This window comes from Coregonus lavaretus (genome assembly GCF_964263955.1).
Source record: "Coregonus lavaretus genome assembly, contig: HAP1_SCAFFOLD_2135, whole genome shotgun sequence".
Classification (NCBI taxonomy): domain Eukaryota; kingdom Metazoa; phylum Chordata; class Actinopteri; order Salmoniformes; family Salmonidae; genus Coregonus; species Coregonus lavaretus.
The window spans coordinates 13939-34309 of NW_028166478.1; the positions used below are offsets into that span (position 1 = coordinate 13939).

At 44.3% G+C, this 20371-nt stretch overlaps 1 protein-coding gene across 1 annotated transcript in view; it reads left to right on the forward strand.

Moving 5' to 3' along the window:
* LOC311114666 (paralemmin-1-like) overlaps nt 1-19761 on the forward strand; it is a gene marked incomplete at its 3' end in the record, with an annotated part of 33693 nt that extends 13932 nt beyond the window's left edge. The window contains exon 3 of the mRNA XM_084189906.1: nt 19688-19761. Within this exon, the coding sequence (XP_084046032.1) occupies nt 19688-19761 (74 nt within the window). The remainder of the gene's footprint in view (nt 1-19687) is intronic.
* Nucleotides 19762-20371: the final 610 nt, after the last annotated feature.

Below are 20371 nucleotides of genomic sequence, written 5' to 3' on the forward strand. Positions count from 1 at the left end.
CTCCTTCCTCTCCCCTCCCGTCCTCCTAACTCTCCCCTCCTGTCCTTCCTCTCCCCTCCTGTCCTCCTTCCTCTCCCCTCCTGTCCTCCTAACTCTCCCCTCCTGTCCTCCTTCCTCTCCCCTCCTGTCCTCCTAACTCTCCCCTCCTGTCCTCCTTCCTCTCTCCTCCTGTCCTCCTAACTCTCCCCTCCTGTCCTCCTTCCTCTCTCCTCCTGTCCTCCTAACTCTCCCCTCCTGTCCTTCCTCTCTCCTCCTGTCCTCCTAACTCTCCCCTCCTGTCCTCCTTCCTCTCCCCTCCTGTCCTCCTTCCTCTCCCCTCCTGTCCTCCTAACTCTCCTGTCCTCCTTCCTCTCCCCTCCTGTCCTCCTAACTCTCCCCTCCTGTCCTCCTTCCTCTCCCCTCCTGTCATCCTTCCTCTCCCCTCCTGTCCTCCTTCCTCTCCCCTCCTGTCCTCCTTCCTCTCCCCTCCTGTCCTCCTAACTCTCCCCTCCTGTCCTCCTTCCTCTCCCCTCCTGTCCTCCTAACTCTCCCCTCCTGTCCTCCTTCCTCTCCCCTCCTGTCATCCTTCCTCTCCCCTCATGTCCTCCTAACTCTCCCCTCCTGTCCTCCTTCCTCTCCCCTCTTGTCCTCCTAACTCTCCCCTCCTGTCCTCCTTCCTCTCCCCTCCCTATGGGCCATAGTCAAAAGTAGTGTACTACATAGGGAACAGGGTGCCATTCCGGATGCACACCCCATGTTTGGGCCACAAGATGCGCTTTTCTACAGAGTAGTCAGAGGCATTCTAGTCACAAAGCCATCATGTTTTTCTATAACAACAAACCTTGATTCTTTTTCCTAGAGTGTGTTGATGTTGCTTTGTGTATGAAACAAGGTTTTTATACACCTGTCTGGTTTTTAATAAGACCTTCTAGTTCAGCCACAGTATGGAGAGATACAGTAGGGATCCATAGTATAATGATAATAATATTGAAGCACCTTAGCCGTTACACCATGGTTAGGTTTATACAGAGTTCACCACTCTACTCACCAAGTGAAAAACCCCTGGTAGAATGAATTCAGACCACTAGATAAACAAGGAATGTTGTTTACTTATTTAGAAGTACTGTCACCGACACTATCACTATTTATCACTGTTACTATCACTGTTACTATCACTGTTACTATCACGGTTACTATCACGGTTACTGTCACTGTCACTATCACTGTTACTATCACTGTCACTGTTACTATCACTGTCACTGTCACTGTCACTGTTACTATCACTGTCTCCGACACTGTCACTGTCACTGTCACTGTCACTATCACTGTCTCCGACACTATCACTGTTACTGTCACTGTTACTGTCACTGTCACTGTCACTGTTACTTTCACTGTTACTATCACTGTCACTATCACTGTTACTATCACTGTCACCGACACTATCACTGTCACTGTTACTGTCACTGTCACTATCACTGTCACTATCACTGTCACTGTTACTATCACTTTCACTGTCACTGTTACTATCACTGTCACTGTTACTGTCACTATCACTGTCACTGTCACGTCAATATCACTGTCACCGACACTATCACTGTTAATGTCACTGTTACTGTCACTATCACTGTCACTATCACTGTCACTGTTACTGTTACTGTCACTATCACTGTCACTGTTACTGTCACTATCACTGTTAATGTCACTGTTACTGTCACTATCACTGTCACTATCACTGTCACTGTTACTGTTACTGTCACTATCACTGTCACTGTTACTGTCACTATCACTGTTAATATCACTGTTACTGTCACTATCACTGTCACTATCACTGTCACTGTTGCTATCACTGTTACTGTCAATCTGTATCTGAAAATCCTTAGAATTATTATCATCAACTCAAAACACTACAGTAAGCCTGTGTCCTGAATGGTACCCTATTCCGTACAGTATATAGTGCACTACTTTAGACCAGAGCCCTATGTTGGGTTGTGGCGGTCATGACATTTTATCAGCCAGTGATTGTAATGCAAATAATTGCAGTCTCAGGGTAATTGACCCTTAATGAACATAAACACGTTTAGCATCTTCGGGCTTCCACACATAGCCTACAAGCAACTGATGCAGACCGGCTAAAAATCTTATTAATCCATTTAATATAGCCTACACCGTCACAATAAATCTATTTTAGACAGGTCCAAAAAAAAAATTATACATGATATGAAGAAAATGTAGCCTATTTCAGAAGAACAGAATAGCATACTCTGAGTTGTCTCACTCACAATTTGATAAGCGTTTGATAATATTCTCACCCCATCAAAATATTCTTAATTTAACCTGGTCTTTACATATCGCTTATAGGTAGCTTAGTGGTTAGGAGCGTTGTGCCAGTAACCGAAAGGTCGCTGGTTCTAATCCCCGAGCCGACTAGGTGAAAAATCTGTAGTTGTGCCCTTGAGCAAGGCACTTAACCCTCTGCTAAATGACTAAAATGTATTTAGAATGGCCTATTAAAAAAAAAAACATCCTCCGTAGCCTGCACTCAATTGCAAATGGAGTTTAGGTGCCGTTATGTTTTTAATATGCCAGCATAGGCAGCGCGTCCATAAGGTTGGGGAAGCTTTTCCTGAACTAAACTTAATTAAATTGACAAAGTTATATTGCCTAATTAGCCTACTACTGTCTGTACAGAAATAAATAAAATCATTCATAATAGGTTACTAAAGCATGGCTTGGCCACAGAGGATCAGTAGCTTCTTTTAAAAACATAAATTGTGGATTGTTTTAAATCGGATTGCCTACAGTCGGAAGGAACGGTAACGCGCTTAATTTGGGCAAATTATTGCGACTGTCTGTGAAAAGTAGAGAGGCCAAGCCATGCATATCGCAATATTTCAAAATACAATCGCAGGAAAACATAGTTTGGAAAGCAAATGGTTATTGCTGTAAAGAAGACAATGAAAATACCAATCTGTCTTTTAGTTATGAACATTCTCAACTGAATTGAGTGAACAACAGAATAGCCTATCTTATTGGCACCACCGGAGAGCATCGGCAATATCCCCGACGAGTGCGCACTGCGCATATTCACTGTTTATCATTGTTTGGTCAGTGCTACTTAAAAGTTTGTTTTTTGACAGGTCTATTATATGGACAACATTATATTATATTAGTGTCTCCTCTTCTCATAGGTCTATTATATGGATAACATCGTTTTTATTGATCTGTTTGTCAGTGTCAGCAGAGTAAGGCTACCCTATAATTTGTCCTATTAAAAAAGAGTCTGCTAATGTCTCCAGTCATATAAAGTGTAGTAGAATGGTATGAAATGTGTTTATAAAAGGCCACATTTCTCCCATGCAAAGAAAGAAGAAACGTATCTGATATAGCCTAGGCCTACTCTATGCTATACGTGCTCGGCCATGCGTTGAACTGTCTTTTTTTTTGCGAACAGTGATTGCTTTATATTAGCCTAAATTATGACTATCCAATCAACTCATCACATTACGAATAGTAGGCTATTTTACATAAGTCCGCAAATGAGATTATACATGTAATGCTTTATTATAAAGGTGCATTTTATGGTGAAAATTAGCTAGCGTCCCCAAACTTGAAACTCACGCACCGCCTATGAATGCCAGTTAGGCTACACCAGTTGTAGAGCGGATTCATGTGCTTAAGTTTAAGAATTGAGCAAAAAATATAGCAGCAGGAGAAAGCTGGGATCCTCTTTTAAATAGAGGCCAGTCAAAACTCTGTTTTCACACGTGATTGCGCACTGACTATGTTAATAAGAACAGGTTTTCACTAGGCTCTGTGGGCTATGTGTTCTCTAACCCTGTTCCAGGAGTCCTAAAGCCTCTAGGCTACTTTTGGAGTTATTTGGACGCTTTAGTTGTGATACAAACCTTATCAAAGGGGCCTTATCAAGTGGCGATTCACTACAGACCCGGGTTCGATCCCAGGCTGTGTCACAACCAGCTGTGACCTGGAGTCCCATAGGGTGGAGCACAATTGGCCCAGCGTTGTCCGGGTTAGGGGAGGGTTTGGCCGTGGGGGCTTTACTTGGCTCATCGTGCTCTAGAGAGTCCTTGTGGCGGGCCGGGCGCCTGCAGGCTGACCTCAGTCATCAGTTGAACAGTGTTTCCTCTGACACATTGGTGCAGCTGGCTTCCGGGTTAAGCGGGCGGGTGTTAAGAAGCGTGGTTTGGCGGGTCGTGTTTCGGAGGACACACCCTTTGGGGAGTCACAGCGATGAGACAAGATCGAAATTGGGGAGAAAAAGGGGGTAAAAAAAAATATACATATACAAATGAAAAACATATCTAAACATATAGGCCTATGGGCTAGGCTACATGATGTGTGATTTGAAAAAGTCGAGGGAAAAAAGGCCTGTGCTGTTTCTTGCCTTACTGGACATGCTGGGCATCAGTGATGATATCGTCACCCATCAGACTATTATTCATTTCATCTTTACATATACACTACCTGTCAAAAGCTTTAGAACAAAGGTGCTTCAACAAAGTACAGAGTAAAGGGTCTGAATACTTAAGTCAATGTGATATTTCAGTTTTTTTATACATTTGCAAACATTTCTAAAAACCTGTTTTTGCTTTGTCATTATGGGATATTGTGTGTAAATTGATGAGGGTGGGGGGGGGGGGGACAATTTAATCAATTTTAGAATAAGGCTGTAACGTAACAAAATGTGGAAAAAGTCAAGGGGTCTGAATACTTTTCCGAATGCACTGTATGTGTGAAATTAGTTTTAATTTAGAATGGACCATTGTCATGCACCTGTCAGAACAGGGGCAGAAAAAAACAAAAACATAATCTATGTCATTTTAAATAGCGAATGGAGGACGCTTTTCCCGCGGCTCCGTTTCATGACAGCCAGGTAGGCTATGCTGATGTTGCAAAGCGAAGAAATGTGCTTAGTATTAGGATAGTTGAGAAATAAATATAGTAGGCCTAGCCTATAGAAAGCTGATGGGATCCTCCTCTTTTTAATAGAGGCCATCATACTCTGTTTTCTCACTCCATTGCATAGCCTATAGAAGTGTTGCGCAACATGAGCTGATGGGCTCTCATGAAGTGTTTGATTTGATTTTAGATTGCATTTGCATTGATGTCAGAGTGATTAGAGGGACAATAGATCACTGAGTACCAGGCAGTTACTAACTTTTACACCTTTTTCAGGGAAAAAAAAAATATTGTTAACCATGACCAGAAAATGTTTAACATTTGATGGCTATGCGCCAGCCATCGCTAGCACTATGGCTCACCACAACGTGTACCCAGGCGAACAGTGAGATTGCTCACCAAGTAGCCGTAACCTTGTTAAGAATAAGTTACCTGAGGTAAACCTACGAGGTTGATGTGGGCAGGTCTCATTGCCAGCAATAGCGAAGCAGGCACTGTGATGTAGAACAATGGGCTGGGAATAGAACGTTCTGAAGGCCAGTTGGTGCCACGGAGCTCAATAGAACTAATAGCAGCTGGCAGGGTGAAAAACGACCTAAAAATAAGGCCTGTTTTTTCGCGACTACTTCAAAACTACGGCAAGCAGCTGGGCCATGTGGTAATATGATGAAACCGGGCTCCGTGGCAGATGCAATGAACTAGTTTTTATCCTAAAAAAAGCGTTGTTAAAAATGTCATGTTTGGTAGGCTACCAATGACCATCAGCAGCATCAGAGCTCGGAGAAGGCTAGTTACCGTGACTAAACGGTCACATGACTCTTGACCGCTGGTGTTGCGGTAATACGGTCACTATAACAGCCCTACCCCTATGGACTGTGGTCAAAACTAGCGCACTATATAGGGAATAGGGTGCCATTTCGACAGAGACATAGTGCTTTGAGTTGATGATAATAATTATAAGGATGTGTGTGAGTGAGGACCAGGCCTTGACTGAGTGAGGACCAGGCCTTGACTGAGTAAGGACCAGGCCTTGACTGACTAAGGACCAGGCCTTGACTGAGTAAGGACCAGGCCTTGACTGACTAAGGACCAGGCCTTGACTGAGTAAGGACCAGGCCTTGACTGGGTAAGGACCGGGCCTTGACTGAGTAAGGACCAGGCCTTGACTGAGTAAGGACATTTACATTTACATTTACGTCATTTAGCAGACGCTCTTATCCAGAGCGACTTACAAATAGGTGCATTCACCTTATAGCCAGTGGGATAACCACTTTACAATGTTTTTTTTTTTTTTGGGGGGGGGGGGGGATTTGGAGTAAAGGGGGGGGTGGGGGTAGAAGCATTACTTTATCCTATCCCAGGTATTCCTTAAAGAGGTAGGGTTTCAAATGTCTCCGGAAGGTGGTGAGTGACTCCGCTGTCCTGGCGTCGTGAGGGAGCTTGTTCCACCATTGGGGGTGCCAGAGCAGCGAACAGTTTTGACTGGGCTGAGCGGGAACTGTGCTTCCGCAGAGGTAGGGGGGCCAGCAGGCCAGAGGTGGATGAACGCAATGTCCTCGTTTGGGTGTAGGGACTGATCAGAGCCTGAAGGTACGGAGGTGCCGTTCCCCTCACAGCTCCGTAGGCAAGCACCATGGTCTTGTAACGGATGTGAGCTTCAACTGGAAGCCAGTGGAGTGTGCGGAGGAGGGGGGTGACGTAAGAGAACTTGGGAAGGTTGAACACCAGACGGGCTGCAGCATTCTGGATGAGTTGTAGGGGTTTAATGGCACAGGCAGGGAGCCCAGCCAACAGCGAGTTGCAGTAGTCCAGACGGGAGTTTGACTGAGTAAGTTTGACTGAGTAAGGACCAGGCCTTGACTGACTAAGGACCAGGTCTTGACTGACTGTTGTTTGTCACACAGTCTGCTTCCCACATGGCTCCCTATATAAAACACCCATAGGGCTTTGGTGAAAAGTAGTGGACTATGTAAGGAATAGGACGCAGACACCGTTTTCAGAGCCAACCACACTGCCATACAGAGCTTCTGAGATGTGTAAAGGATGTCTTTTTCTTCCGTGGTGAAACAACTGCTTCTCTGTCTAAAGCTGCTGTACTGGGAATAATCAACAACGACCTTGAAACAAAACCGCTGTGCTTTTCAACCCAAACTAACAACAACAAACGTACTAATGCTGTATTTTTGTTAAGCTGAGGTGTCATTTGATATAGTTATGATTAGGATCATCACTCACTCTGTCTCTCTCTCACCCACACATTCACCCCGTTCTTCCTTCAACCCGTCCAGTCCAGACTGTGAGCCAGTCAGCCAGTGGTCTGGCCTGCTGTAGTAGTGAATCTCTCTCTATCTCCCTCTGTATGGTATAATAATATAGAAGAACTAGTCAAATAAACAGATTTTTCCACTGTGGCCTCCCTCCTGTGTCTTTGCTATGATTCTTTCTCTAACTCTTCTTCCATCAATAGGACACTACTCTACCCCACCACTACACTACCCTACCACTACACTACCCTACCACTACTCTACCCTACCACTACTCTACCCCACCACTACACTACCCTACCACTACACTACCCTACCACTACTCTACCCTACCACTACACTACCCTACCACTACACTACACTACCACTACTCTACCCTACCACTACTATACACTACCACTTCTCTACCCTACCACTACACTACCCTACCACTACACTACCCTACCACTACACTACCCTACCACTACTCTACCCTACCACTACACTACCCTACCACTACACTACCCTACCACTACACTACCCTACCACTACTATACACTACCACTTCTCTACCCTACCACTACACTACCCTACCACTACACTACCCTACCACTACTCTACCCTACCACTACTCTACCCTACCACTACACTACCCTACCACTACACTACCCTACCACTACACTACCCTACCACTACTCTACCCTACCACTACTCTACCCTACCACTACACTACCCTACCACTACTCTACCCTACCACTACACTACCCTACCACTACTCTACCCTACCACTACACTACCCTACCACTACTCTACTCTACCCTACCACTACACTACCCTACCACTACTCTACCCTACCACTACACTACCCTACCACTACTCTACCCTACCACTACTCTACCCTACCACTACTCTACCCTACCACTACACTACCACTACTCTACCCTACCACTACTCTACCCTACCACTACTCTACCCTACCACTACACTACCCTACCACTACACTACAATACCACTACTCTACCCTACCACTACTCTACCCTACCACTACTCTACCCTACCACTACTATACCCTACCACTACTCTACCCTACCACTACACTACCCTACCACTACACTACCCTACCACTACACTACAATACCACTACTCTACCCTACCACTACTCTACCCTACCACTACTCTACCCTACCACTACTATACCCTACCACTACTCTACCCTACCACTACACTACCCTACCACTACACTACAATACCACTACTCTACCCTATTCTACACTACCCTACCACTACACTACCCTACACCACTACTCTACCCTACCACTACACTACCCTACCACTACTCTACCCTACCACTACTCTACCCTACCACTACTCTACCCTACCACTACACTACCCTACCACTACACAACCCTACCACTACTCTACCCTACCACTACTCTACCCTACCACTACTCTACCCTACCACTACACTACCCTCCCACTACACTACCCTACCACTACACTACCCTACCACTACTCTACCCTACCACTACACTACCCTACCACTACTCTACCCTACCACTACTCTACCCTACCACTACACTACCCTACCACTACAATACCCTACCACTACTCTACCCTACCACTACACTACCCTACCACTACTCTACCCTACCACTACACTACCCTACCACTACACTACCCTACCACTACACTACCCTACCACTACTCTACCCTACCACTACTCTACCCTACCACTACTCTACCCTACCACTACACTACCCTACCACTACTCTACCCTACCACTACGCTACCCTACCACTACTCTACCCTACCACTACACTACCCTACCACTACACTACCCTACCACTACTCTACCCTACCACTACACTACCCTACCACTACTCTACCCTACCACTACACTACCCTACCACTACTCTACCCTACCACTACACTACCCTACCACTACACTACCCTACCACTACTCTACCCTACCACTACTCTACCCTACCACTACTCTACCCTACCACTACACTACCCTACCACTACTATACTCTACCACTACACTACCCTACCACTACTCTACCCTACCACTACTCTACCCTACCACTACTCTACCCTACCACTACTCTACCCTACCACTACTCTACCCTACCACTACACTACCCTACCACTACTCTACCCTACCACTACACTACCCTACCACTACTATACTCTACCACTACTCTACCCTACCACTACTCTACCCTACCACTACACTACCCTACCACTACACTACCCTACCACTACTCTACCCTACCACTACTCTACCCTACCACTACTCTACCCTACCACTACTCTACCCTACCACTACTCTACCCTACCACTACACTACCCTACCACTACTATACTCTACCACTACTCTACCCTACCACTACACTTCCCTACCACTACCCTACCCTACCACTACTCTACCCTACCACTACACTACCCTACCACTACTCTACCCTACAGCTACACTACCCTACCACTACACTACCCTACCACTACACTACCCTACCACTACACTACCCTACCACTACTCTACCCTACCACTACTCTATTCTACCACTACACTACTCTACCACTACTCTACCCTACCACTACTCTATTCTACCACTACTCTACCCTACCACTACACTACCCTACCACTACACTACCCTACCACTACACTACACTACCCTACCACTACACTACCCTACCACTACTCTACCCTACCACTACTCTACCCTACCACTACTCTACCCAACCACTACACTACCCTACCACTACTCTACCCTACCACTACACTACCCTACCACTACACTACCCTACCACTACTCTACCCTACCACTACAGTACCCTACCACCACACTACCCTACCACTACACTACCCTACCACTACTCTACCCTACCACTACACTACCCTACCACTACACTACCCTACCACTACTCTACCCTACCACTACACTACCCTACCACTACACTACACTACCCTACCACTACTCTACCCTACCACTACACTACCCTACCACTACACTACCCTACCACTACACTACCCTACCACTACTCTACCCTACCACTACTCTATTCTACCACTACACTACTCTACCACTACTCTACCCTACCACTACTCTATTCTACCACTACTCTACCCTACCACTACACTACCCTACCACTACACTACCCTACCACTACACTACCCTACCACTACACTACCCTACCACTACTCTACCCTACCACTACTCTACCCTACCACTACTCTACCCTACCACTACACTACCCTACCACTACTCTACCCTACCACTACACTACCCTACCACTACACTACCCTACCACTACTCTACCCTACCACTACACTACCCTACCACTACACTACCCTACCACTACACTACCCTACCACTACTCTACCCTACCACTACTCTATTCTACCACTACTCTACCCTACCACTACTCTACCCTACCACTACACTACCCTACCACTACTCTACCCTACCACTACACTACCCTACAACTACACTACCCTACCACTACTCTACCATTACACTACTCTACCACTACTCTACCACTACACTACTCTACCACTATTTACCAGTATTTACCACTACACTACTCTACCACTACTCTACCTCTATTTACCAGTATTTACCACTACACTACTCTACCACTACTCTACCACTACACTACTAATACTCTACCACTACTCTACTCTACCACTACACTACTCTACCACTACTCTACCACTACTCTACCACTACTCTGCTCTATCACTACTCTACCACTACTCTACCACTACTCTACCACTACTCTGCTCTATCACTACCCTACCACTACTCTATTCTACCACTACTCTACCACTACTCTACTACTACACTACTCTACCACTACTCTACCTCTATTTACCAGTATTTACCACTACACTACTCTACCACTACACTACTCTACCACTACACTACTAATACTCTACCACTACTCTACTCTACCACTACACTACTCTACCACTACTCTACCACTACTCTACCACTACTCTGATCTATCACTACTCTACCACTACTCTACCACTACACTACTCTACCACTACTCTACCTCTATTTACCAGTATTTACCACTACACTACTCTACCACTACTCTACCACTACACTACTCTACCACTACACAACTAATACTCTACCACTACACTACTCTACCACTACTCTACCACTACTCTACCACTACTCTACCACTACTCTGATCTATCACTACTCTACCACTACTCTACTACTACACGACTCTACCACTACTCTACTCTATCACTACTCTAACACTACTCTACCACTACTCTACCACTACACTACTCTATCACTACACTACAACTACTCTACCACTACTCTACCACTACACTACTCTACCACCACACTACACTACTCTACTCTACCACTACCACTACACAACTCTACCACTACTCTACCACTAATCTACCATCACTCTACTCTACCACTACACTACACTACCACTACTCTTCCACTACACTACCACTACACTACGACTACTCTATCACTACACTACTATACCACTACTCTACCACTACACTACTCCACTACTACTCTACCACTATTTACCAGTATTTACTACTACACTACTCTACCACTATGTTACTACTACACTACACTACTAATACTCTACCACTAATCTACCACTACACTAATCTACCACTACTCTACCACTACACTACTCTACCACTACTCTACCACTACACTACACTACCACTACACTACAACTACTCTTCCACTACACTACCACTACACTACTCTACCACTACACCTCGACTACTCTATCATTACACTACTCTACGACTACTCTACCACTACACTACTCTACTACTACTCTACCACTACTCTACATCTATTTACCAGTATTTACCACTACACTACTCTACCACTACGTTACCACTACAATACACTACTAATACTCTGCCACTACTCTACCACTACTCTACCACTCCTCTACCACTACACTACCACTACCACTATACTACTCTACCACTACTCTACCACTACCCTAATCTACCACTACTCTACATTAACACTACTCTACTCAACCACTACTCTACCACTACTCTACGCTACCACTATACTACTCTACCACTAACACTACAATACCACTACTCTACCACTACACTACCACTACACTACAACTACTCTTCCACTACACTACCACTACACTACTCTACCACTACACCTCGACTACTCTATCATTACACTACTCTACCACTCCTCTACCACTACACTACTCTACCACTACACTACTCTACCACTACTCTACCACTACACTACTCTACTACTACTCTACTCTACCACTACTCTACATCTATTTACCAGTATTTACCACTACACTACTCTACCACTACTCTACTCTACCACTACACTACGACTACTCTATCATTACACTATTCTACCACTACACTACTCTACCACTACACTACTCGACCACTACACTACTCTACCACCAAAGTACCCTACCACTACTCCACCACTATACTACTCTACCACCACAGTACCTTACCACTACTCTACTACTACTCTACAACTACTCTACCAATATGTTACCACTACTCTACTCTACCACTACTCTACCACTACTATACCACCAATCTACTCTACCACTACACTACTCTACCACTACTCTACTATACCACTACTCCACCACTACCACTTCCACTACACTACCCTACACTACTCTACCATTACTCTACCACTACTCTACCACTACACTACTCTACCACTACCCTACAACTACTCTACCACTACTCTACCACTCCACTACTCTACCACCATCTACCACCTACCATTATTCTACCACTCCACTACTCCACTCTACCACTACCCTACCAATGCCACTTCACTACTCTACCACTACTCTACCACTACTATACCAAAACCACTACCAATACTCTACCACTAATCAACCACTACTACTACACTACAACTACACTTCCACTACACTACCACTACACTACTCTACCACTACTCTACCACTACACTACTCTACCACTACACTACTCTACCATTACACTACTCTACCACTACTCTACCTCTACACTACTCTACCACTACTCTACCTCTATTTACCAGTATTTACCACTACTCTACCACTACTCTACTCTACCACTACTCTACCTCTATTTACCAGTATTTACCACTACACTACTCTACCACTACTCTACCACTACACTACTCTACCACTACTCTACCTCTATTTACCAGTATTTACCACTACTCTACCACTACTCTACTCTACCACTACACTACTCTACCACTACTCTACCACTACTCTACCACTACTCTGCTCTATCACTACTCTACCACTACTCTACCACTACACAACTCTACCACTACTCTACCACTACTCTACCACTACTCTACCACTACTCTACCACTACTCTACTCTAACACTACTCTACCACTACTCTACTACTACACTACTCTACCACTACTCTACCACTACTCTGATCTATCACTACTCTACCACTACTCTACTACTACACTACTCTACCACTACTCTACTCTATCACTACTCTAACACTACTCTACCACTACTCTACCACTAATCTACCACTACACTACTCTATCACTACACTACAACTACTCTACCACTACTCTACCACTACTCTACTCTATCACTACTCTAACACTACTCTACCACTACTCTACCTCTACTCTACCACTACACTACTCTACCACCACACTACACTACTCTACTCTACCACTACCACTACACAACTCTACCACTATTCTACCACTAATCTACCACCACTCTACTCTACCACTACACTACCACTACACTACGACTACTCTATCACTACCCTACTATACCACTACTCTACCACTACTATACCACAACCACTACCAATACTCTACCACTAATCAACCACTACTACTACACTACAACTACACTTCCACTACACTACCACTACACTACTCTACCACTACTCTACCATTACACTACTCTACCACTACTCTACCACTACACTACTCTACCACTACTCTACCTCTATTTACCAGTATTTACCACTACACTACTCTACCACTACTCTACCACTACACTACTCTACCACTACACTACTAATACTCTACCACTACTCTACTCTACCACTACACTACTCTACCACTACTCTACCACTACTCTACCTCTATTTACCAGTATTTACCACTACACTACTCTACCACTACTCTACCACTACACTACTCTACCATTACACTACTCTACCACTACTCTACCACTACACTACTCTACCACTACACTACCACTACTCTACCACTACACTACTCTACCACTACACTACTCTACCACTACACTACCACTACTCTACCACTACTAATACTCTACCACTACTCTACTCTACCACTACACTACTCTACCACTACTCTACCACTACTCTACCACTACTCTACCACTACTCTGCTCTATCACTACTCTACCACTACACTACTCTACTACTACTCTACCACTACACTACGATTACTCTATCATTACACTACTATACCACTACTCTACCACTACACTACTCCACTACTACTCTACCACTATTTACCAGTATTTACTACTACACTACTCTATCACTATGTTACCACTACACTACACTACTAATACTCTACCACTACTCTACCACTACATCACTACACTACTCTACCACTACTCTACCACTACACTACTCTACCACTACTCTACCACTCCTCTACCACTACACTACCACTACCACTATACTACTCTACCACTACTCTACCACTACCCTAATCTACCACTACTCTACATTAACACTACTCTACTCAACCACTACTCTACCACTACTCTACTCTATCACTACCACTACCACTACTCTACTCTACCACTACTCTACCACTATACTACTCTACCACTAACACTACAATACCACTACTCTACCACTACTCTACTCTACCACTATACTACTCTACCACTAACACAACAATACCACTACTCTACAACTACACTACCACTACACTACAACTACTCTTCCACTACACTACCACTACACTACTCTACCACTACACTACGACTACTCTATCATTACACTACTTTACCACTACTCTACCACTACACTACTCTACCACTACTCTACCACTACTCTACCACTACACTACTCTACTACTACTCTACCACTACACTACTCTACTACTACTCTACCACTACTCTACATCTATTTACCAGTATTTACCACTACACTACTCTACCACTACGTTACCACTACAATACACTACTAATACTCTGCCACTACTCTACCACTACTCTACAACTACACCACTACTCTACCACTACTCTATCACTACTCTACCACTACACCACACTACTAATACTCTGCCACTACTCTACCACTACACCACTACTCTACCACTGCACTACTCTACCACTACTCTACCACTACATTACCACTACACTACACTACTAATACTCTACCACTACTCTACCACTACTCTACCACTACACTACTCTACCACTACTCTACCACTACGTTACCACTACACTACCACTACTCTACCACTACTCTACCACTACACTACCAATACTCTACCACTACATTACCACTACTATACTCTACTCTACCACTAATCTGCTCTACCACTACTCTACCACTACACTACTCTACCATTACACTACTCTACCACTACTCTACCACTACACTACTCTACCATTACACTACTCTACCACTACTCTACTACTACACTACTCTACCACTACTCTACCACTACACTACTCTACCACTATTTACCAGTATTTACCACTACACTACTCTACCACTACTCTACCTCTATTTACCAGTATTTACCACTACACTACTCTACCACTACTCTACCATTACACTACTAATACTCTACCACTACTCTACTCTACCACTACTCTACCACTACTCTACCTCTATTTACCAGTATTTACCACTACACTACTCTACCACTACTCTACCTCTATTTACCAGTATTTACCACTACACTACTCTACCACTACTCTACCACTACACTACTAATACTCTACCACTACTCTACTCTACCACTACACTACTCTACCACTACTCTACCACTACTCTACCACTACTCTGCTCTATCACTACTCTACCACTACACTACTCCACTACTACTCTACCACTATTTACCAGTATGTACTACTACACTACTCTACCACTATGTTACCACTACACTACTCTACCACTACTCTACCACTCCTCTACCACTACACTACCACTACCACTATACTACTCTACCACTACTCTACCACTACCCTAATCTACCACTACTCTACATTAACACTACTCTACTCAACTACTACTCTACCACTACTCTACTCTATCACTACCACTACCACTACTCTACTCTACCACTACTCTACCACTATACTACTCTACCACTAACACAACAATACCACTACACTACAACTACTCTTCCACTACACTACCACTACACTACTCTACCACTACACTACGACTACTCTATCATTACACTACTCTACCACTACTCTACCACTACACTACTCTACTACTACTCTACCACTACTCTACCACTACACTACTCTACCACTACTCTACCACTACTCTACCACTACTCTACCACTACACTACTCTACTACTACTCTATCACTACTCTACCACTACACTACTCTACCACTACTCTACCACTACTCTACCACTACACTACTCTACTACTACTCTACCACTACTCTACACCTTTTTACCAGTATTTACCACTACACTACTCTACCACTACGTTACCACTACAATACACTACTAATACTCTGCCACTACTCTACCACTACTCAACAACTACACCACTACTCTACCACTACTCTATCACTACTCTACCACTACACCACACTACTAATACTCTGCCACTACTCTACCACTGCACTACTCTACCATTACTCTACCACTACACTACACTACTAATACTCTACCACTCCTCTACCACTACTCTACCACTACTCTACCACTACTCTACCACTATTTACCAGTATTTACCACTACACTACTCTACCACTACACTACTCTACCACTACTCTACCACTACGTTACCACTACACTACCACTACTCTACCACTACACTACCAATACTCTACCACTACATTACCACTACTATACTCTACTCTACCACTAATCTGCTCTACCACTACACTACTCTACTACTACTCTACCACTATTTACCAGTATTTACCACTACACTACTCTACCACTACTCTACCACTATTTACCAGTATTTACCACTACACTACTCTACCACTACACTACCAATACTCTACCACTACTCTACCACTACTCTACTCTACCACTACTCTACCACTACTCTACCACTACTCTACTCTACCACTACTCTACCACTACTCTACCACTACTCTACTCTACCACTACTCTACCACTACTCTACCAATACTCTACCACTACTCTACTCTACCACTACTCTACCACTACTCTACCAATACTCTACCACTACTCTACCATTACTCTACTCTACCACTACTCTACAACTACTACTACTCTACCACTATTTACCAGTATTTACCACTACACTACTCTACCACTACTCTACCACTATTTACCAGTATTTACCACTACACTACTCTACCACTACACTACCAATACTCTACCACTACTCTACCACTACTCTACCACTACTCTACTCTACCACTACTCTACCACTACTCTACCACTACTCTCCCACTATGTTACCACTATACTACACTACCACTACTCTACTCCCCAATACTCTACCACATCACTACTCTACCACTACTCTACCACTACTCTACTCTACCACTACTCTACCACTACTCTACCACTACTCTCCCACTATGTTACCACTATACTACACTACCACTACTCTACTCCACCACTACTCTACCACTAAACTACTTCTATTGACTTGTTGTGCTCAATGCATCCCTACTTTATCCAGCACAACTAAGTAACATCCCAAAAACAGTGTGAATCCCAAATAGCACCCTATTCCCTATATAGTGCACTACTTTTGACCAGAGCCATATTGGACACATACCGTATGGGCCCTGGTCAACACACTGTAACTAGCATCACACACTGTAACTAACGTCACACACTGTAACACACTGTAAATAACATCACACACACATCAGCGTGGAAAACTGATTTGATTTTTTTTTTTTTAAGTCATCAACGTCAGGGAATGTAGTCTATTTTTCACCTAACTTTTAACCTAAATCCAATGGCATGGTGATTTGTTGATTTCACGTTGAATTCACATTAGTTGACAATCAACCAAATGTAAATCAAAACTAGATGTTGAACTGACTCCTGTGCCCAGTGGAACACACAGAGACCTATGCCCAGGGGCAGTACCTGGATCTGTGTACAGGATGTACATAGTGTAACACTAAGCGTACAGTCAAGGATCAACCACTGGTATGACCTACAATGTTAGAATGACTGCAGGACATATATTCAGGCCAGGGAAGTACTGTATTCTACCTGACTGGACCCTAAAGTCAGTTTCCCTAAACCACTACTTTTTCCTAAAACAACCCACACACAGTCATTAAGTTGGCCTGAATATATGCCAGGGAGATGACTGGTCAACTGGGCCAAGGGGATGACTGGTCAACTGGGCCAGGGGGATGACTGGTCAACAGGGCCAGGGGGATGACTGGTCAACTGGGCCAGGGGGATGACTGGTCAACTGGGCCATGGTGATGACTGGTCAACAGGGCCAGGGGGATGACTGGTCAACTGGGCCAGGGGGATGACTGGTCAACTGGGCCAGGGGGATGACTGGTCAACTGGGCCAGGGGGATGACTGGTCAACTGGGCCAGGGGGATGACTGGTCAACAGGGCCAGGGGGATGACTGGTCAACTGGGCCAATATACAATGTTAATACAATGCTCGTATTCCTGCTACAGTAAATGGTTGGAGTATTCCTGCTATAGTAGTGGTCCTCTGTAGCTCAATTGGTAGAGCACGGCGCTTGTAACGCCAGGGTAGTGGGTTCGATCCCCGGGACCACCCATATGTAAAAACGTATGCGCACATGACTGTAAATCGCTTTGGATAAAAGCGTCTGCTAAATGGCATATTACTATATAGTAAATGGTTGGAGTATTCCTGCTATAGTAAATGGTTGGAGTATTCCTGCTACAGTAAATGGTTGGAGTATTCTGCTATAGTAAATGGTTGGAGTATTCCTGCTATAGTAAATGGTTGGAGTATTCTGCTATAGTAAATGGTTGGAGTATTCCTGCTATAGTAAATGGTTGGAGTATTCCTGCTATAGTAAATGGTTGGAGTATTCCTGCTATAGTAAATGGTTGGAGTATTCATGCTACAGTAAATGGTTGGAGTATTAGTAGTAGTTTGGCACCCTTGGAGATTACGTGCCTTGAGCCTTGCTCAAGGTCAAATCAACAGATTTTTCACCTTGTCGACTCGGGTATTCGAACCAGTGACCTTTTGGTTACTGGCCCAAAGCTCTAATTGCTAGGCTACCTGTCGCCCTGCCTACTGATGATGGTGATGACGTTAATAAAGATGATGATCTCACCAGTGTGATGGTGTTCTTTCTTTAGGTAAAGGACAGACTCCTCAAGCGACCATGACTGCCGGAAACAGAATCATTTCTAAACCAGCCAACACTGCTATGGTGAGTCCCCTCAATATCTATCCATCTACCAATCCTTCCTATCTATCTACTGTATCTATGTCACGACTTCGGCCGAGGCTGCCTCCCCTCCTTGTTTGGGCAGGCTTCGGCGTTCGTCGTCACCAGAGTACTAACCACTGCCGCCCCAATCATCATCACAATTGCCTTGTCTCGTTATCACACACATCTGGTTCTAATCCCCTAATTTCAGTGTATAAGTGTTCCCTCTGCCCCCTTGTCCTTGTGGGTGATTGTTTATTGTGAAGGTTAGTGAAGCTCTTGTATTTAGTTCTACGGGAGTATTTTCCCGTATGCCTTGTATTTTCCAGTGTTCCTGTTTTGTGCCCTGGAGTGTGTTTGACGCATTTCTGCATAACCCTATATTTTTGCGGATTAAAGCCTGTTATTCTGTGATTTACCCTCCTGTGCCTGACTCCTTCAACACCACCTCATCACAATCTATATATCTATCTGGGGAAAGGGGATACAGTGGGGGAAAAAAAGTATTTAGTCAGCCACCAATTGTGCAAGTTCTCCCACTTAAAAAGATGAGAGAGGCCTGTAATTTTCATTATAGGTACACATCAACTATGACAGACAAATTGAGGAA